We start from the raw sequence: 22561 nt of genomic DNA, 5'->3' as shown, positions 1-22561 counted from the left end.
AAAAAAAAAAAACTGAACCATATACTTTAAATGGATGAATTATACACTATGTGAATTTTATCTCGATCATGTGTTACTCCCCCAAATTTTTCATTAAGAAAACACTAACATAGCAAACACAGCCCTTTGAAAGCCCTACTACTACTAGAGGAAGTAAAGGAAAAAAATTTTTAAGGTTCATATTTATAATCAAAAAAATGGGAAATGAGACTATAGCAATAGCAGGGCAAACCTAGAAGGAAGATAATTTTCATCAAGGGATCCCAGAAAGACTCTGAGAATCAACCTCCACACAAATTTCTATATTTCTCAGCAGGTTGTTGAGAGGAACAAAACAGAATTATATGCAAAAGTGTTTTTCAAATAGTCAAGTGCTATAAAAGTACACAATAAAGCAGTCTTATCATTACCTTGCCAAGTCATCATCCCAACGAATCGATCAGCTAATTCCTGAGGAAAACTCCAATGCTCCGGAAGACAAAGTGTTCCATCAGATCTTTCAGAACACAATTTCTCTAGGTTAGCAACCAGGACGTTCAGGCATATGTTGACCAAAGAGTAGGGAGATGCCTCCTCCTAGCAAACAAACCCCCAAACAAACAAACTTGTTACATCTACAAAAATTCAACATAAAAGTGGTCATGTTATACATGAGAATATCTTAAGATACATTCTTCTCACTCTAATGATTTATATGCAATGAAACCACCTTATTCCAATTATCAACCATGTGGAAAATTTTGACCTGTTGTAGCTTCTGTTGTATCTTTTAAAAAAATTAAGTTCTCTCAATCCTTCACTTATCTCCTGTTCTGTGCCAGCCCCTGAGAATACAGGGATGAGTAAGTTATAGCTCTAATCCTTTTGGACCAAACAGTTTAGTAGAGAAAACATCCCATAAATCTGACGATTTCAATATAGCACAAGGAACTAAGCAAGCAGAAATCATAGTCATTTATTCAGCAAATATTTATTCAGTGACTACATGCCAGAGGATAAGAAGGTCTGCCCATTCCCATCCTCAAAAGTGTTCACACTATAAAAGACTGTTATAATAAGGAGGCTGTAGAAGAATGCAAACTGAGAGAGATAAGACATCTCCGCTAAGAGACTGACATTTGTTCATTCAACAAACATTTGAAAGGTATGGCATTCAGACATAAAGAGAGAACGATAAGCCAGGGATTGCCATCTTTGTCAAAGGTTTCAACATGCAATACATTCAATGACCTCCACACCACTTTTTACTGAATAAATTCCCTCCATAGTCCAAATTATAGATTACTCCTTCATAAATATCCTCAACTCCTTGTTTCCTCTCCTCCATCATACTCTTCAGACATTCTCCTGGAAGAACTTTGCTATTCACCTTTCTTTATGGCAACACCCAGCAGCTAATCATCTATGAAGAGGGGAAGATTCACACAACATATTATGTCATGGAAAATTCATGACCATTAACTTCAAATGAGCCCTAAGTAGCTGGAAATCATTCAAAGTCTCCTTAGACAGGGCACTCTCCCACTATCAAGCAACAATTATTTCATGCCTTCTACTTGTTCCTCAAACCCATTTCACACTGATATCAGAATGTGATCCACTTCAGTGAAAATAATGAAGCCACCTCCCCATCAAATTCAGCTCAAAACCGCATGCATCTTTTCCTCGGTCTTCTCTTCTATGGAAAACACGTACATCCTTGCAAAGACCAACACTTCCACATGTGCTGGCTGGATTTCATCCCTCCTGTCTTGGCTCCTCCTGTTGCTTCTTCACTTATGCACATCTTCAAACTATCCTTCTCAAATGGATCATTCTTCTTTTTCCTGGCTGTGCCCGGCAGCTTGCGGGATCTGAAGTTTCCAATCCAGGAGCTGAATCTAAGTCTGTGCGCTGAAAGCAGTGAGTCCTAACCAACAGACCACCAGGGAATTCCCATAAACAGATCATTCTTATACAATTTAAGCTCCATTATTTGCTTTAAAAACAAAAACCTTCTGTTGACTCCCACGTCCTCTTCAGTTACTCTTCTTTATAACCAAATTTCTCCAGTAAGTTTACTCTGATTTACTCTGAATACCGTACTATCTTCTTATTCATTGTTTTTCTTTTAATTATAGTATAATTTATATGTAGCAAAAAAATTTACTTTGGTATATAGTTAGTTCAATGAGTTTTGATGAATCCATACAGTTGTATACTACCACCATAATAAAGATATAGAACAGTTCCATAACCCAGAAATTCTCCAGTGTCCCTTTGCAGACAATCCTTCTTACCAATCCCAGGCAACTACTCATCTTTGTTCTGTCTCCAGTGTCCTGCCTTCCCCAAAATGTCATATAAACAGAATCATTAAGTAATCAGGCCTTTCAAATCTGACTTCTTTCATTTTGCATAGTGCATTTTAACACAGGTTTACTGGTGGTGTTGCATGCTTCTGTAATTTGTCCTTTTTATTGCTGAGAAGCATTCCACTGTAATGAATACACTAGAATTTCTTTCTTTACCAACTGAAGAGCATTTGGGTTATTTGCATTTTAGACAAATTTGAATAAAGCTGTAACAACTCACATAAAATTTTTTTAAATTATTTATTTTTCATTGGGCAGGGTCTTTGTCGTGCTCAGGCTTTCTTCATTTGCAGCATATGGGCTCAGTAGTACAGCTTGCAGGCTCTAGAGCTTAGCTGGGCTTAGTTCTTCTGTGGCATGTACGGTCTTTCCAGACCAGGAATCGAACCTGTGTCCCTTGCACTGGCTGTTGAATTCCCAATCAGTAGATCACAAAGGAAGTTCCTGGTGGGGCTTCCCACATAAACTTTTGTGGGAACACAGTTTTCATTTTTCATGGGTAGTCACCTAAAAATGGGATTTCTGTGTCCCTGGAATTCCACATTTCCTACGTGTTAAGTGTGTATTTAACTTTACATAAGAAAGTACTCACCTGTTCTTGCAATGTGGCTCTATTATTTTGCATTCCCAAAAGAACATATGAGAGTTTCAACTGCATCAAACCCTACCATGTCAGAATTCATGTAAGAAAGAAGCATCAATTTCAGGGAAGCAAAAAAATTCCCTGAAAATAGTCTTAACAGACTTTTACTTGGGTCTCAAAACCCAGAATTGGTTCATATGCCCATGTGAAAATGGAAATTATGCTTCCCATGGGTAATTTCTACAGATCTACCTTCCAGGTCACTATTTCTTTATTCCGTCGCATTTAGTTCTTCACAGTCTAATTGTACATTGCTCTTTTTTCATTTATTTCAGTTCAGTTCAGTCGCTCAGTCGTGTCCGACTTTTTGCGACCCCATGAACTGCAGCACGCCAGGCCTCCCTGTCCATCACCAACTTCCGGAGTCCACCCAAACCCATGTCCATCGAGTCGGTGAGGCCATCCAACCATCCCATCCTCTGTCGTCCCCTTCTCTTCCTGCCTTCAATCTTTCCCAGCATCAGAGTCTTTTCAAATGAGTCAGCTCTTCACATCAGGTGGCCAAAGTTTTGGAGTTTCAGCTTCAACATCAGTCCTTCCGATGAACACCTAGAACTGATCTCCCTCAGGATGGACTGGTTGGATCTCCTTGCAGTCCAAGGGACTCTCAAGAGTCTTCTCCAACACCACAGTTCAAAAGCATCAATTCTTCGGCGCTCAGCTTTCTTTATAGTCCAACTCTCACATCCATACATGAACACTGGAAAAACCATAGCCTTGACTAGAGGGATCTTTGTTGGAAAAGTACTGTCTCTGCTTTTTTATTTCATTTTCATTTCCATGCACTGGAGAATCCCAGGGACGGCAGAGCCTGGTGGGCTGTCGTCTATGGGGTCACACAGAGTCAGACACGACTGAAGCAACTTAGCAGCTGCTTTTTAATATGCTGTCTAGGTGGGTCATAACTTTCCTTCCAAGGAGTCTTTTAATTTCATGGCTGCAGTCACCATCTGCAGTGATTTCGGAGCTCCCAAAAATAAAGTCTGACACTGTTTCCACTGTTTTCCCATCTATTTGCCATGAAGTGATGGGACCAGATGCCATGATCTTAGTTTTTTGAATGTTGAGCTTTAAGCCAACTTTTTCACTCTACTCTTTCACTTTCATCAAGAGGCTCTTTAGTTTTTCTTCACTTTCTGCCATAAGGGTAGTATGAGGTATCATATCTGAGGTTATTGATATTTCTCCCAGAAATCTTTATTCCAGCTTGTGTTTCTTCTAGCCCAGTTTTATCATGATGTACTCTGTATATAAGTTAATTATGCAGGGTGACAAGATCCAGCATTGACATACTCCTTTTCCTATTTGGAACCAGTCTGTTGTTCCATGTCCAGTTCTAACTGTTGCTTCCTGACCTGCATATAGGTTTCTCAAGAAGCAGGTCACGTGGTCTGATATGCCCATCTCTTTAAGAATTTTCCATAGTTTATTGTGATCCACATAGTCAAAGGCTTTGGCATAGTCAATAAAGCAGAAATACATGTTGTTCTGGTACTCTCTTGCTTTCTCGATGACCCAGCAGATGTTGGCAATTTCATCCCTGGTTCCTCTGCCTTTTCTAAAACCAGCTTGAACATCTGGAAGTTCACGGTTCACGTACTGCTGAAGCCTGGCTTGGAGAATTTTAAGCATTACTTTACTAGCGTGTGAGATGAGTGCAATTGTGCAGTAGCTTGAGCATTCTTTGGCATTGCCTTTCTTTGGGACTGGAATGAAAACTGACCTTTTCCAGTCCTGTGGCCACTGCTGAATTTTCCAAATGTGCTGGCATATTGAGTGTAGCACTTTCACAGCACCATCTTTCAGGATTTGAAATAGCTCAACTGGAATTCCATCACCTCCACTAGCTTTGTTCATAGTGATGCTTTCTAAGGCCCACTTGATTTCACATTCCAGGATGTCTGGCTCTAGGTGAGTAATCACACCATTGTGATTATCTGGGTCGTGAAGATCTTTCTTGTACAGTTCTTCTGTGTATTCTTGCCACCTCTTCTTAATATCTTCTGCTTCTGTTAGGTCCATACCATTTCTGTCCTTTATCAAGCCCATCTTTGCATGAAATGTTCCCTTGGTATCTCTAATTTTCTTGAAGAGATCTCTAGTCTTTCCTATTCTATTGTTTTCCTCTATTTCTTTGCAGTGATACTGAGGAAGGCTTTCTTATCTCTCCTTGCTATTCTTTGGAACTCTGCATTCAGATGCTTATATCTTTCCTTTTCTCCTTTGCTTTTCATTTCCCTTCTTTTCATAGCTATTTGTAAGGCCTCCTCAGACAGCCATTTTGCTTTTTTGCATTTCTTTTTCTTGGGGAAATGAAAACTTGATTTCTTGATTGCTGTCTCCTATTCAGTGTCACAAACCTCCATCCATAGTTCATCAGGCATTCTATCAGATCTAGTCCCTTAAATCTATTTCTCACTTCCACTGTATAATCATAAGGGATTTGATTTAGGTCATACCTGAATGGTCTAGTGGTTTTCTCCACTTTCTTCAATTTCAGTCTGAATGTGGCAATAAGGAGTTCATGATCCGAGCCACAGTCAGCTCCCAGTCTTGTTTTTGCTGATGTATAGAGCTTCTCCATCTTTGGCTGCAAAGAACATAATCAATCTGATTTCAGTGTCAACCATCTGGTGATGCCCATGTGTAGAGTCTTCTCTTGTGTTGTTGGAAGAGGGTGTTTGCTATGACTAGTACGTTCTCTTGGCAGAACTCTATTAGCCTTTGCTGTGCTTCATTCTGTACTCCAAGGCAAAATTTGCCTGTTACTCCAGGTGTTTCTTGACTTCCTACTTTTGCATTCCAGTCCCCTATAATGAAAAGGACATCTTTCTTGGGTGTTAGTTCTAGAAAGTCTTATAGGTCTTCATAGAACCGTTCAACTTTAGCTTCTTCAGCGTTACTGGTTGAGACATAGACTTGGATTACCGTGATACTTAATGGTTTGCCTTGGAAACGAACAGAGATCATTCTGTCGTTTTTGAGATTGCATCGAAGTACTGCATTTTGGAATCTTTTGTTGATTATGATGGCTACTCCATTTCTTCTAAGGGATTCCTGCCTACAGTAGCAGATATAATGGTCATCTGAGTTAAATTCACCCATTCCAGTCCATCTTAGTTCACTGATCCCTAGAATGTCGTTGTTCACTCTTGTCATCTGCTGCTTGACCACGTCCAATTTGCCTTGATTCATGGACCTAACATTCCACGTTCCTATGCAATATTTATTTAATAAATTTTAAACACACTAGCTTTACAGTGTTTCAATAATACCATTTTCTGAAGTCTCTGGGAATCTAATTCTGTTGATTCTTTTTAAAAAGATTTACTTATTTTTTTACCCTGCTGGTCTTCATTGTACTGTACAGGCTTCTCATTGTGGTGGCTTCTCTTGGTGTGGCGCACAGGTTCTAGAAGACAGGCTTCAGCAGTTGCGGCCCCTGGGCTCTGGAGCACAGGGCTCAGTATTGTGGTACATAGGCTTAGATGCTCCATGGCATGTGGGATCTTCCCAAACCAGAGATGAAACCTGTTCTCTCCTGCATTGGCAGGCAGACTGCCAACCACTACACCACCAGGACAGCCCCTGATTCTGTTGGTTCTTAATCAGAGAGGTTCATGTTTCATAATTTAAGATTGTGAGCTAATCTTTTCTTTTTTTAAGGCCTCCTACACATTGTGGCCTCATGGCACAATGTGCAGGATATTAGTACTATCCCCAACCAGGGATCAAATCCATACCCCTAGGATTGGGAGTACAGAGTCTTAGCCACTGAACCACAAGGGAAGTCCCTGAGCTAATCTTTAAGTCTCTGAGTTAATCTTTGGTGAGATTTTACTAGACTCCTGTGAAACCTGGGTAGAAGATAGGCCACACAGGGTAGCTAAATGCTACTTACCCAGGGGCATCATCAGTGACCATTTTGATAATTTCTCAGCTACACATTTCCTGAACCAAGCAAGAAATGTCAATTAAAACCCTGAGTCTGTATGAGGACAGACCTGTGATTGCACATTTTTAGGAGATATTTTTCTCATTCAAAAATCCAAGCCAAAACTGACAAAGGTTCCCTGTTTCTCTTTTCCATAAGCAGACTTTTAGATCTCCCACTTCCCTGAAGTATAATCAGCTTTTGTTAGTTCATGTTTATATATATATTACAATTCACAGTCTCCATTCAAACTTCCCACCTGGCTTTCACAAAGGTCTAGTCTCTGATCTTTGGTTTTTTTAAAATCATTTTACTGTTTATACTGTAGTCACATTTGAATTGGCAGAACTGTTCCCATGACAGACCAGAGACCTGTTATTCAAGGAAAAATAAATGAAGGTTTCCCTAAAGCTTAAGGAGAGACGTCCCATAGTAACTAACACAAGAATGGCTGTAGCAATCTCAGACAATGGTGCCAAGGTGCGTGAGCAGGTAGGAACAAAGTGTGCTCCAGAGTAGCTGGCCTACAAATGTGTGTTGGCCTGAGAGCACTGCTGCTTCCTAAAGGGATTTTCTTACTATGTTCGGTGAGCAGATGACTTGTAACAGATGTATAACTGAAGTAGGGTGACACTTCCACAGCATAAATTCTACAGGTTTCGGGACAGGTTCTACAAATTTCATTGGTGATTATTTGTTGCTTAATTATGATTCTGCAAAGGTAGATCCCATAAACAGACATCCAGGGAAATTTTACAACTGGTGAAATTCTTAAGCCAAAAAATAAATAGCCACACATAACAAACCTACACACCATGAATTAAAATGGTGACATGTTAGGCCTTCCGAAAGAACCAGAGCAGGAAAGCTTATTCAAACAAAAGATCTTCATCTTTCTCTTCAGCCAAGAGATTAGCAAGCTCCATCACCTCTCCTGCTGCCCTCCGTTGCTCCAAGTCCTTATCAGACTTTTCCTTAAGAATCTTTTTCTTTTCCTGTATTTTCTTTAACCTGTAGAACTCCTCTCGCTCTCTTTCATCCAGCTCTGTGATGATATAAGCAAGGGTACGTTCAATCCGGGGAATGATGACATGTTCAATAGCATTTACACGTCTGTTGGTTATCTTAATAGCTTCATCCAAAGTAACAAAGGAAGTCTGCAGTGAAGCCAGTTCCACCAGTAGTTCCACTGCTTTGGCATAATTCCTCTTCAGTTTAGCCAACTGTTCCCCACCTCTGGCTAAACCAGTCAGTTCATAACTGTCAGTTCCTTCATGATAACGTTCAAATACTGGCAATGTAACACCTGCTACATTATCTTTCTTTGCTCTAATCTTCACTTGGGCCTTATTTACATTTTGGATAACTGTGGTGCTGAAGTCCCCTGCTGTGAACTTGGCCTCAGCAAGTGAAAAGGCAGCTTCTCTCATTACTTCACCCATCAACATTTTAGTCTCTATTATCTTCTTAAGGATCTGTCGAAATCGAAGAGTTAAGGCATCAGATTTTTTCTTCAGGAGGTTTCGACCTGTCTGTGCTCCTTTCAACCGAGCCTTCATGATGGTCTGTGCCATTTGCGAGGGAAAGATTTCAATTCGGTCTTTGCCCGACATTCTGACGATGACTGTTCGGCTTGGGTCCCCGGCTGGGCAACCGTGGCTGCAACAACCCAGCCACTGAGTCTTTCTCCTGATCTTTGGTTATTTTAGGGCCTGCTTACAGTGGTGATTTCCAGCTTCTATGAATTGGGTGGGGATGCTTTGGATTTCCTTTACTCTGTAATTGAATTTGCTGCATTTTATCCAGAATATTTCCTTTTAAGGCTTTATGACATTATTTGCCAAATTACTGAACATGGCAGTCTCATATTTAAAATACAGTAAAGATTAAACCCACATAAATGAAGTTTAGAACATATCTAAAATATTTATATATAAAACAATATATTTCAAAAATATTTTTGTATTCATGACACAGCTTAAACAGAATATATCAAATTTCTCAAGTCCCTATATACCCTTTCCTGATGCTACTTATCCCTTCACCCAGAAGTAACCATTATCCTGAATATTATTTAGTTCTACATGTTTTTTAACTTTATATACATAGAATTATACCACAGTATTTTGCTACTTGTCTTTGTTTTATAAATCAGTAGTATGTTTTAGAGACTGACTTCCCATCAAGACCACTAATGACTAATAACTATGCCTCTATAATGTCTGATTACTGATAACATGATTTTGACTATTATCTATAAATCTAACAAATTCTACATTATTATCTTCAGGTCAGATCTCTCTTTAAGCCAGTGTTAGATAACCAGTTGCCTCCCTGACATATCTACTTAACCATGTCACACAAATACTTCAAACTTACCATGTAAGGAACTACATTTATCCAGTCTTTCCCTACTCAGTAAATGGCATAACATCTGTTCAGCTGTTTAATCTTTACTGACATTTCCTTATCTTTAATCAACATCCCACAAAAAACACAAATCCAAACATTAGCAAATCCTACTGGTTATACCTGTGCCAGACATCTTGCATTTGCTAACTGCCTCCCACTCAGACCCACTCAATCTTCTCCACCTCTGCTGCTGAGGTGACTTGTATAGATCCTATCAACAGGTTCTCACGAATAGGTTCCCTTACCCTCTGGCTGTTAGTTTGGTTCTAACATGAAACTCTCAAAAAATTGCAACATGTATTAGTTTCCTACGTAATTTCCTATAAGAAATTACCACAAAATTGGTGGCTAAAAACAACAGATATCTATTCTCTCATAGTTCTGGAAGACAGAAGTCCAGAAATCAAGGTATGAGCAGGACCATTGTCCCTCTGAAGGCTCTAAGGAAGAATTCTTATGTCATCAGCTTCTGGGGCCTGTGGTTTCCCTCAGCTTGTGGCAGCACAACTCTAATCTTCACATGGCCTTCTTCCCTGTATCTCTAGGTCTCAAATCTCTATCCCTTTATCTTATAAACACTATAAATCCAGACACTAGATTTAGGGTCTGGCCTAAAACTTTAGGATGGATCAGATGTTCTCACCAAGGTACTCAACCTGGGAATTCCCTGGTGGCCCAGTAGTTAGGACTCTGTGCTTTCCTGCCAAGGGCCCAAATTCAATCCCCAGTCCCACAAGCCACCTGGTGGTCTACAGAGAAGCAAGAGGGGAATATCCTCAACTTAATTACATTTGTAAACATCCTGACTCCAAAGGTCAAATTCACAGGTTCTAAGGGTTAAGACTTGGATATATGTTTTGGGGGTTACAACTCCACACAGATAATTTCCCCTGTTCTTTCTCATTTAAAGTATCTTGGGCTGGCTATGTCACACTAATCACTCCTCTAAGATTAGTCCTCTGTTCTTGCTACTAACTAAATGTCTGCATTCTTCCAAAATTCTTTGGAATTAGCCTGCAGTCTAACCTCTAATTTGATGTTTGGAGGGAGGAACCTTGGGTCATTAGGTCATGAGGGTAAAGCCTTTACTGAATGGAATTAGTGACCGTACAAGAGTGACCTCAGAGAATTCCCTTGTCCCTTCTGCCAGGTGAGAACACAGCAAAAAGATGTATAAGAACCAGGAAGCGGACTCTCACCAGACACCAAATCTTCCAGCACCTTGATCTTGAACTTCCTAGTTTCCAGAACTGTGAGAAATAAATTTATGTTTTTTATGAGTCACCCAGTCTACAGAATTTTAGTCACAGCAGCCTAGATGACTAAGACATTCCTTCTGAGAGGTCCTCTGCGCCTAGGGGTGGCAAGAGCTACTGTCACCAGACATTAAAGTGAAAGTGAAGTCGCTCAGTCGTGTCTGACTCTGTGCAACCCCATGGACTGTAGTCTATCAGGCTCCTCTGTCCATGGGATTTTCCAGGCAATAGTCCTGGAATGGATTGCCATTTCCTTCTCCAGGGGATCTTCCCAACCCAGGGATCAAACCCGGGTCTCCCGCACTGTAGACAGACGCTTTACCGTCTGAACCTACTGTGGTTTTCCACACCTCTCCCTTATCTTTGGAAGTAACCCCTTAATTAAACTCTCATTGCTGCTGCCAAGTCGCTTCAGTCTGACCCTGTGCGACCCCACAGATGGCAGCCCACCAGGATCCGCAGTCCCTGGGATTCTCTAGGCAAGAACACTGGAGTGGGTTGCCATTTCCTTCTCCAAAACTCTCATTAAATTAGCCTTATTCTGACTGTGTCATCTATTTCCTGCTGTATGACTATCAAACCTCCCAAATAAATTTCTAGTTCATCCCCTTCTTTCTAACTCCACTACCAATTCCTAACTCAAGTCACTACCATATCTTTCCAGGAATACTAAAAAACTCCAAATTACTCCACTTCCACTCTTAATCCTTTTCCAATCCATCTCAACCGAGGGTTTAGATTCATCATTTCTAAAATATAAAACACTACTACATAACTCTCCTAATTAACATGTTTTAATGGATATAAGGTAAAAAATCAAACAAAAAGCTGTATTTTATATACAACCAACAATTAGACAATTAAACTTTAAAAGTTTACAACAGCATTTTTTGTTTTTGTTTTGTTATTAATTTTGGCCACACCATGTGGCTTGCGCATGCAGGATCTTTATTCCCAGACCAGGGATCAAACCTGTGCTCCTGCATTCTTTAACCACTGGACCTCCAGAGAAGTCCCTTCAATAGCACTTTAAAAACCTCAGAGAGACTTTCTTGGTAGTCCAGTGACTGAGACTTCAAACTAGGACTCCAATGCAGGGAACCAAGGTCTGATCCCTCGTCAGGGCACTAGATCCCACATGCTGCAACTAAGAGTTACAACGCTGCAACTAAAGATCTTCACCTAGCTCAGACAAAAAAACCTCAAGGAAATCCCTGCTGGTCCAGTGGTAAGGACACTGCGCTTTCACTGCCAAGGGCCTCAGTTCCATCCCTGGTCGGAAACTAAGATCCCATGAAGGGCAGAGCACAGACCAAAAAAAAAAAAAATTCTGTTTTAAAAACCTCAAATATAGGCCTGACTCAAAAAGACAACAAAAATCTAAACACACTAGGATCCATAATGTTTAGCTTACAATAAAATATAAGAAATGGTAAGAAGCAGGAAAGAAAATAAAATCAATCACCAGAAATATATCCAGGGAACTCCCTGGAGGTCTGGTGGTTAGGGCTCCACAATTTCACTACAGAGGGTTAGGGTTTAATCCCTGGATGGGGGAACTAAGATCCTACAAGCTGCATGATGCAGCCAAAAAAAGAGCAAGAAATAGATCCAGAAATAACATAATTAGCAAATGAGAACTTTAATAGGTATTATAATTCATGGATATACAGGAGAATATGAATATAATGAGGGAATAAATATGGAATCTCAACAGAGACTAGAGAAAGCCCACATGCAGCAAGAAAATAAATAAATAAACTTAAAAATAGAAAAGGTCAACAAGGACAATGTCCTATACTTGGAATCTATGAAACTGTTTTATAGCTTAATATTAATTGAATTATATAGCTAATTCACCAAGTACAAAAAAACAATAAACTTAATAACTTTCTTTTTTAAAAAGTCAAAAAATATTGAAATTAGATACAAACTATCAACCAACTCATCCCAGGGGCAAAAATGGACCCAAAGTCAAATAAACAAAAGACACTACAACATGACAAATAGCTAAAAGCCTATAATAAAAAGAAAAACCTAAGCTAGGGGTGGGGCAGGGGGAGCTAGAGGTACTGTGGGCAGTTTAAAACAAAAAAATACGACCACTGAATTTTCATCAGAAGCAATGCTAGCCAAAAGACAATGAAGTAACATTTTTAAAGTGCTGCAGAGGTGGCAACCCACTCCAGTGTTCTTGCCTGGAGAATCCCAGGGACGGGGGAGCCTGGTGGGCTGCTGCCTCTGGGGTCACACAGAGTCAGACACGACTGAAGCAACTGAGCAGCAGCAGCAGCAGAGGGCTTTCCTGGTGACTGCGTGGTAAAGACTCCACCTGCCACAGCAAGAGACATGGATTCTAGCCCTGATTCATGAAGATCCCACATGCCTCAGAGCAACTAAGCCTATGTGCCGCAACTACTGAACCTGTGCCACAGCTACTGAGCCTACATGCCGAAACTTCTGCAGCCCGCACAGCCTGGAGCCTGTGCTCAGCAACAAAAGGCCCTGCACTGCAACTAGAGAATACCACTGCTCACCACAACTAAAGAAAAGCCCGTGCAGCAACAAAGATCCAACTAAATAAATAAAATTTTCTAAAAAATTTAAGTGCAGTAGGAAGAAAAGCGAAGTGCGTTGAAGCATCTTTCAAAAATAAAGGTAAAATAAAGATATTTTCAGACAAAGTAGAAAGAATCTATCATCAGCAGATCTACACTATAAGAAAGGTAAAATGAAACATTATACAGGATGGATATTTGGGATCTAGAGAAAACGGAAGAGTACTGGAAACAGGAGCATGGGGATAAATATAAAACTATTTTTCTTATTTCCTAATTTCTTTAACAACTGATCAAAAAAAAAGTAAAAACAATATACTGTGCAACTTAGAAAAGTAAAATGTATTATTTCAATAGTACAAAGGAGAGGAAAGAGGGGAGAAGATGAAAGAACACTGTTGTAAGCTGAAGTGATACATTTAGAAGTAGTGCAGTAAGTCAAACATGTACATTTTAAAACCTAGAGCTGTGACTCTCAAACTTTTTAGTCTTAGGATCAACAGTACTCTTAAAAAACTGGATTACATCTATCAACATTCACTGTATTATAAGTTAAAATTAAGAAATCTTTAAAATATTTCATTCAGAAATAATACAAATTAAACCAATCACACGTTTGCACAAAGGACATTTTCTTTTTCTGGTCACACCACATGGCTTATGGGATCTTAGTTCCCAGACCAAGGACTGAACCTGCACCCACAGCAGTGAAAGAACCAAGTCCTAACCACTAGATTACCAGGAAATTCCCAACAAAGAACATTTTTTTTTAAGAGCTATATTTTCAAAATTTTTAAAAGTTTAGGGACAATGGCAGCACTGTTTTACATCTTTGCAAATTTCATTAATGTGAGGCTTAACGAAACAGAATGGGGTCTTAGAGAGCCCCAGAGGTCTTGAGTTCACATTTTAAAAACTGTTATCTTCATGTGACCATTCAGAGAAGAGGAACAGAACTAGTAAGTCAACAGAAAAGATAGAATGAAACTTTTGAAATAATCAATTGGAAAAAAAAAACTCAATGGAGGGAATTCTTTGGCAGTCCAGTGGTTAGGACTCTTGAGCGTTCACTGTCAAAGGCTAGAGTTCAATTCCTGGTCCAGGAACTAAGGTCCAACAATGTAAAGTTAAATTCACAATCAATAAAACCTACCACATCAACACAATAAAGAACAAAAACATATGTCCTTAACATATACTGAAAAAGTATTTCAACACATTTCAAAACACATTCATGATTTCCATGATTGAAAAAAGCAAAAACAAAAAAAAATCAGCAAACTAAGAATAGAAGAAAACTTCCTTAATTTGATAAAAGGCATCTATGGGAAAACCAAGAGCTAGAATGATATAAAGATGTCTCTTCTCACCACTTCTCTCCTACATTCTACAAAAGGTCCTAGATACTGCATTTTTTAGAAAAGGAAATATAAAGCACAGATTGAAAGGGAATAAGCAAAGCTGTCTTTATTTGCAGATAACAGATTATAAAGAAAATCTTAAGAAAACATTAAAAAAATAACCAGAGAATATATGTGGCTTTACATCAGTAGTGACAATAGCTCCTTCATTCTGATATTGGTTATTTCAGTCTTCCTTTCGTTATCTTGTAAAGATCTATCAATTTTACTGATCTTTCCAAAGAATCAACTTTTGATTAATTTTTTTTCTATTTTTTTAAAGTAGCTTGAGCAAAGTCATAAGATACAAGATCCATACACCCCCCAAACTACAAACTTTTTAAAAATATTTACAGTACTAACAAAAACAGGGATAAATTTAACAAAATATGTATCCAACATTTATACTAAAAACTACAAAACATTTCTAAATAAAATTTAAAACAACACAGAGAAATCTAAAGGAAAAGTATTCATGAATTGTACAATTATTTTAATTAATTAAAAATAAAATCTTAACCAAATGACAAATGTACACAGTACAGCATGGAACCACACAGAAATAAATTAGTCTGATCACTTTTCTAAAGAAACCTTGCTTTTCAATTACGTCAGTGGCAGCAAAAAATGTACTTGACACGCTGTGCTAGGACATACATTAACAACTCAGCTTTTCCATTAGCTAAAAACAAATGTCAGGCAGGATGAATCAAAAGCTGGAATCAAGATTGCTGGAGTAACAGCAACCACCTCAGATATGCAGACAATATCACTCTAATGGCAGAAAGTGAAGAGGAACTAAAGAGCCTCTTGATAAGGGTGAAAATTCAGTTCAGTTCAGTTGCTCAGCCTCTTTGGGACCCCATGCACTGCAGCACACCAGGCTTCCCTATCCATCACCAACTCCCGGAGCTTGCTCAAACTCATGTCCATCGAGTTCAGTTCAGTCACTCAGTCGTGTTCGACTCTTTGCGACCCCATGAATCGCAGCACGCCAGGCCTCCCTGTCCATCACCAACTCCTGGAGTTCACTCAGACTCACGTCCATCGAGTCCGTGATGCCATCCAGCCATCTCATCCTCTGTCGTCCCCTTCTCCTCCTGCCCCCAATCCCTCCCAGCATCAGAGTCTTTTCCAATGAGTCAACTCTTCACATGAGGTGGCCAAAGTACTGGAGTTTCAGCTTCAGCATCATTCCTTCCAAAGAAATCCCAGGGTTGATCTCCTTCAGAATGGACTGGTTGGATCTCCTTGCAGTCCAAGGGACTCTCAAGAGTCTTCGCCAACACCACAGTTGAAAAGCATCAATTCTTTGGCGCTCAGCCTTCTTCACAGTCCAACTCTCACATCCATACATGACCACAGGAAAAACCATAGCCTTGACTAGACGGACCTTAGTCGGCAAAGTAATGTGTCTGCTTTTGAATATGCTATCTAGGTTGCTCATAACTTTTCTTCCAAGGACTAAGCGTCTTTTAATTTCATGGCTGCAGTCACCATCTGCAGTGATCCAACCATCTCATTCTCTGTCGTCTCCTCCTGCCTTCAGTCTTTCCCAGCATCACAGTCTTTTCAAATGAGTCAGTTCTTCGCATCAGGCAGCCAAAGTATTGGAACTTCTGCTTCAGCATCAGTCTTTCCAACTCAGGACTGACTTCCTTTAGGATTGACTGGTTGGATCTTGCAGTCCAAGGGACTCTCAAGAGTCTTCTCCAACACCACAGTTCAAAAGCATCAGTTCTTTGGTGCTCAACTTTCTTTATCATCCAACTCTCACATCTATACATGACTACTGGGAAAACCATAGCTTTGACTAGACCGACCTTTGCTGGAAAAGTAGTCTCTGCTTTTTAACATACTGTCTAGGTTTGTCATAGCTTTTCTTCAAAGCAACAAGCATCTTTTAATCTGCAGTCACCATCTATAGTGATTTTGGAGCCCAAGAAAATAAAGTCTGTCACTGTTTCCATTTTTTCCCCATCTATTTGCCATGAAGTGATGGGACCAGAGGCCATGATCATCATTTTTGAATATTGAGTTTTAAGCCAGCTTTTTCACTCTCCTCTTTCACTTTCATCAAGTGGCTCTTTAAAAAAAAAAAAAAAGAGGCTCTTTACTCCTCTTCACTTTGGCCATAAGGGTGGTATCTTCTGTGTATCTGAGGTTACTGATATTTCTCCTGGTAATCCTGATTCCTGGAGAAGGCAATGGCACCCCACTCCAGTACTCTTGCCTGGAAAATCCCATGGACCGAGGAGCCTGGTAGGCTACGGTCCATGGGGTCGCTAAGAGTCAAACACGACTGAGCGACTTCACTTTCTCTTTTCACCTTCATGCACTGGAGAAGGAAATGGCAACCCACTCCAGTGTTCTTGCCTGGAGAATCCCAGGGATGGGAGAGCCTGGTGGGCTGCCGTCTATGGGGTCGCACAGAGTCGGACACGACTGAAGTGACTTAGCAGCAGCAGCAGCAGCAATCCTGATTCCAGCTTGTGCTTCATCCAGTCTGGCTTTGTCACTGCTTCCACTTTTTCTCCTCCTGTTTGCCATGAAGTGATGGGACCAGACGCCATGATCTTAGTTTTTAAATGCTGAATTTTAAGACAGCTTTTTCACTCTCCTCTTTCAACCTCATACCCCAACAGTATACATTCAAAAAACTAAGATGATGGCATCTGGTCCCATCACTTCATGACAAAGAGAAAGAGAAAAAGTGGAAGCAGTGGCAAACTTTATTTTCTTGGGCTCCAAAATCAATGCACACTGTGACTGCAGTCGTGAAATTAAGACACTTGTGCCATGGAAGGAAAGCTATGACAAACCCAGACAGAGTATCAAAAAGCAGAGCCATCACTTTGCAGAGAAAGGTCCAAATAGCCAAAGCCATGGTTTTTCCGGTAGTCATATACGGATGTGAGACTTGGACGATAAAGAAGGCTGAGCACCAAAGAACTGTGGTGCTAGAGAAGACTCTTCAGAGTTGCTTGGACAGAAAGATCAAACCAGTCGATCCTCAAGGAAATCAACCCTAAATAATCATTGGAAGGACTGATGTTGAACCTCCAATATTTTGGCCACGTGAGGCAAAAAGTTGACTCACTGGAAAAGACCCTTATGCTGGGAAAGTGAAAGTCATTCAGTCCTGTCTGACTCTTTTCGACCTCATGGACTGTACAGTCTATGGAATTCTCCAGGCCAGAACACTGGAGAGGGTAGCCTTGCCCTTCTCCAGGGGATCTCAACCCAGGGACAGAACCCAGGTCTCCGGCATTGCAGACGGATTCTTGAGCCACAAGGGAAGCCCAAGAATACTGAAGCGGGTAGCCTGTCCCTTCTCCACCGGATCTTCCCCTACGGAGGAATCTCCTGCATTGCAGATGGATTCTTGACCAACTGAGCTATTAGGGAAGCCCAATGCCAGGAAAGATTGAAGGCAAAAGGAGAAGGGAGAAGCAGAGGATGAGATGATGAGATAGAACTCATCGACCCAATAGACAAGACGTGAATTTGCACAAACTCCAGGAGAGAGTGAAGGACAGGGGTGCGGATGAGTGTTGCTATCCATGGGATCGCTAAAGAGCCAGATAGGACTGAACAATAACGAAAAAATTTATGCACTGTTTAAGAAGCTTTTAAAAGTGAGTCCAAAAGGGTATACAGGATTACAGGATAGACCTCTGCAGGACACAATGGCCAACAAGGTGTTAGCGTGTAAAGTGCAACCTCAATCAGAATATTTCCTTTCCTCCACACTAACTGTGGGTTGAGCGTTCAGTAGATTCTGATTTCTAAGAAGGGTGGCCCTTGGGATTTTGTAGAATATGGAGTCACATCAGAAATGATGTCAGGTTCAGATCTTGAGCAAGTCAAGGATACTCAATTTTCCTACACACTAGTAAAATGGAGACCATCAGTGCCTACCAAAAAATCCGAGAGATTTTACAAATGCTACAACTGATACACAGTAGGCTCCAAATACACTCTCTTTTGGTTGCGTGTTGCTCAACTTTGAAAGGCATTCCGAGGGAAACGGGGGGGGGGGGGGGGGGGCGGGACCTAAAAGAACACATGGAATTTTAGGAATTTCACTCTTTGGGGTTCCAGTTCTTCCAGGCAGGCTCTTTCTGTTAACAATCCAGGACCAACAGGTCGCATACTCTGGGGAGCAACAAGTCCCCAACATAAGTTAGGGAACAGTCGAAGTGTAAGGCATTTGGGCGCAGGATGACAACAAATGCCAGGGGCCAAGCATAAAGCCACGCCCAGTGCTTAACGTCTAAACTTACCACCACCTTGCAAAATAGCAGTCGCCCGCGCTTACACGTAGTCTTCCCAGGTGGCGCTAGTCAATACGCCTGCCAATTCAGGAGACAGGAGAGACGCGTTCAATCCCTGGGTAGGGAAGATACCCCTGGAGGAGAGCATGGCAATCCACTCCAGTATTCTTACTGGAGAATACCATGGACAGAGAAACCTGGTGGGCTACAGTCCATAGTGTCGCAAAGAATCGGGAACTACTGAAGCGACTTAGCACGCACGCACTCACTTGCACAGAATCAAGAGGACCAGAGGAGAAGACCCGCCCAAGGTCAAGCGGGAGGCGGGACACACCCCGCCACTCCTCCGCGGCGCAGGGTCGGCGCGCTGGGCCCGGAGGCTGGGACGCCCCGGGCAGAAAACTCCTCTCCGACAAGCTCTTCCCAGCATCTGAAGACAGAAGCCTAACAGGGGCTCAGCCTCTTCAGACGTTACCCTCCGCATAGGTGAAACGAGCCAAAAATGTCTCCGCACGGTCCCCGACGACTTGCCGTGCTCGCCCAGGGCTGACGTCCAGCCGAGATTCGCGTTCCATTTCCTGCCCCCGTCCCTTGCCCTCCTCGGAGCTCACCTGCACCACGAGGCAGCCTAGTATATCCTTCCGAGCGTCCGGAGACACGATGGTCCGGGGCGAAAGGCCCGGGTGCAAGAAGTGAACCATGGCGACGGTGAGGCGTCGAGGAGAGAGCTGCCGTCGAGCTGGGCCTGGATCCCGCGAGAGGTGGATTCGACCCGCGCCAGGAAGCAGCTGAGCAACACCCGCTCGGCGAGCTGACACTAAGCGTTCCAGCCGCGAGGTTTGAAATGCCTGGCGCGGCGACGCGCACTCGCCCACCGTAGACCCCGCCCCCAGGACGGGCCTCACCACGCCCATCCGGGCCACCCACCACTCCATCCGGTGAGGACCCAACCGTTCTCCTTCCACCTCCACGCCGTAGAGACCAACCACTCACTCAACACCTACCCACACGTCTATGACCAAGTCTCCCACAAAACCTACGCCATAGGTTCCCTTTGCCCGTCAAAGGCACGCCCACGGACCAGCTTTGTGGAGTTGGGAAACAGAATATGGTGGCCCCTCTGTGTCCCCAGGGGCATTGATTTCAGAGTCCACCATACCCAAATCCCGTGAAACTGAAGTACCTTATAAAAAGGAGTCCTATTTGGGTATAACTTACATACTTCTACCCAAATCCCGTGAAACTGAAGTACCTTATACAAAGGAGTCGTATTTGGGTATAACTTAAACATACTTCATACCCAAATCCCGTGAAACTGAAGTACCTTATAAAAAGGAGTCGTATTTGGGTATAACTTACATATTTCCTCCTCCGTACTTTAAATGACTTGTAGCTTGCTCATACTAGTATAACTAATACAATGTAAAGTCTGTATATTTACATATAATTTGCTGGTACTAGCAAATTCAGATTTTGCTTTTTGAAACCTCATGAAAAATTTTTTTCTGAACTTGTTCCATAGACGTTGAATCCGGGGATAGAGAACCCATGGATATTGAGGGCTGATTGCGTTTAAAAATATATTTTTTAAAGACTTTTCTCTTAGAACTGGCAATAGCACTTCTCTTGTTTCTCATGACCTAAAAAGTATCAAGAAGACCCTTATAATCTGCTCCAAGAAACCCTGAAAGAGAGCAATAAATTAGTAGACTAGTAAAATTAACAGAAGGAATGTCTTGAAAAAGGATAATGTTAAGAGTAGGGAGCCTTGAATTTGAATACTGCATTGGAATGCTTGCTCTTGGACAAGATTCTTAATTTCTCTAAAGCTCAAGCTCCTCATCAGTAAAATGGGGTGAGAATGCCTTATAAATAAGATAGTGTGTTTAGCGAGCTCCCTGGTGGTCTAATAGTTACGATTCCACGCCCTCACAACCTTGTCCCAGGTTCAGTCTCTGGAAGGGGAAGTGGGATCCTGCAAACTATGGATTAAAAAAGAAAAAAATGTGTATGTAAAACACATGAAAATGCTTGACAGAGAACAAGTCCTTGATTATTGTTCAGTCGCTCAGGCGTGTGCGACTCTTTGTGACCCCAGGGATTGTAGCCTGCCAGGCTCCTCAGTCCCTGGAATTCTCCAGGCAAGAATACTGGAGTGGGTTGCCATTCTCTTCTCCAGGGGGTCTTCCTGACCCAGTGTCTCCTGCATTGGCAGGCAGATTCTTTACCACTGTGCCACCTGGGAAGCCTCATATTGAAGTATAGTTGATTTACAATGTTGTGTTAGTTTCAGGTGTACTTTTTTATTTAATTTTATAGTAGAGTATTTTTTAAGACTATTTTATAACTTCCATCCTTAATCTTGAACACCTCTTCCCCTAATCATACTGTCAGTTTCCTCTTCCACTTAAAAAAAAAAAAAGAATCAAAAAGAACAGTCTAGGGACTTCTGTAGTGATCCAGTGGTTAAAACTCCACATTCGAAATGCAGGGGGCCAAGGTTTGATCCCTGGTCAGGGAACTGGATCCCACATGCAGCAACTAAGACCTGGAGCAGCCAAATAAATAAATATTAAAAAAAAAAATTCTAAGCTCCAACCATCATATCTACCCATCTACTACTATAAGCTTTCTATCCTATTCCCAAAACTCTTTATACTCTGTTGTTGTGCAGTTGCTCAGTCATGTTTGACACTGCAACACCATGGGCTGCAGTATACCAGGCTCCCCTGTCCTTCACCATCTCCCAGAGTTTGCTCAAACTCATTTCCATTGAGTTGGTGATGCCATCCAACCAGCTCATCCTCTGTCATCCCCTTCTCCTCCTGCCTTCAGTTTTTCCCAGCCTCAGGGTCTTTTCCAAGGAGCTGGCTCCTCACATCAGGTGGCCAAAGTATTGCAGCTCTAGCATCAGTCCTTCCAATGAATACTCAGGGCTTATTTCCTTCAGGACTGACTGGTTTGGTCTCCTTGCAGTCCAAGGGCCTCTCACGAGTCTTCTCCAACATGACAGTTCAAAAGCATCAAATCTTTGGTGCTCGGCTTTCTTTATCATCCAACTCTCACATCCATACATGTCTACTGGAAAAACCATAACTTTGAATAGATTGACCTTTGCTGGCAAAGTGATGTCTTTTCTTTTTACTATGCTGTCTAGGTTGGTCATAGTTTTTCTTCCAAGGAGCAAGCATCTTTTAATTTCATGGCTGCAGTCACAGTTCACAGTGATTTTGGAGCCCAAGAAAATAAAGTCTGTCACTGTTTCCATTGTTTCTCCATCTATTTGCCATGAAGTGATGGAACCAGTTATGCCATGATCTTAGATTTTTGAATGTTGAGTTTTAAGCCAGCTTTTTCACTTTCTTCTTTCACCTTTATCAAGAGGCTCTTTAATTCCTCTTTGCTTTCTGCCATAAGGGTGGTGTCATCTGCATATCTGAGGTTATTGATATTTCTCCTGGCAATAATCTTGATTCCAGTTTGTGCTTCATCCAGCCTGGCATTTTGCATGATGTACTCTGCATATAAGTGAAATAAGCAGGGTGACAATATATAGCCTTGACGTACACCTCTCCCAATTTGGAACAAGTCCATTGTTCCATGTCTGGTTCTAAGTGTTGCTTCTTGGCCTGCATACAAGTTTCTCAGGAGACAGGTAAGGTGGTCTGGTATTCTGATCTCTTTAAGAATTTTCCACAGTTTGTTGTGATCCACACAGTCAAAGGCT

The 22561-nt window shown here is 41.4% G+C and overlaps 2 protein-coding genes and 1 pseudogene across 2 annotated transcripts in view; all 3 read right to left on the bottom strand.

The window, feature by feature from the left end:
- Positions 1-19656, bottom strand: part of ZYG11A (zyg-11 family member A, cell cycle regulator) — a 67298-nt gene extending 47642 nt beyond the window's left edge. Inside the window, exons 1-2 of the mRNA XM_069591893.1 lie at positions 19446-19656; positions 411-576 (exon numbers count right to left, since the gene is read on the bottom strand). Of these exons, the coding sequence (XP_069447994.1) occupies positions 411-576; positions 19446-19535 (256 nt within the window). The 5' untranslated portion in view covers positions 19536-19656. The remainder of the gene's footprint in view (positions 1-410; positions 577-19445) is intronic.
- SCP2 (sterol carrier protein 2) overlaps positions 1-22561 on the bottom strand; it is a 981293-nt gene that overhangs the window by 245728 nt on the left and 713004 nt on the right. The window lies entirely within an intron of this gene.
- LOC138429082 (V-type proton ATPase subunit D pseudogene) lies at positions 5220-8614 on the bottom strand (annotated as a pseudogene).

The sequence above is a fragment of the Ovis canadensis genome, chromosome 1 (assembly GCF_042477335.2).
Source record: "Ovis canadensis isolate MfBH-ARS-UI-01 breed Bighorn chromosome 1, ARS-UI_OviCan_v2, whole genome shotgun sequence".
NCBI lineage: Eukaryota > Metazoa > Chordata > Mammalia > Artiodactyla > Bovidae > Ovis > Ovis canadensis.
This window is presented reverse-complemented; position numbering and strand designations above follow the sequence as displayed.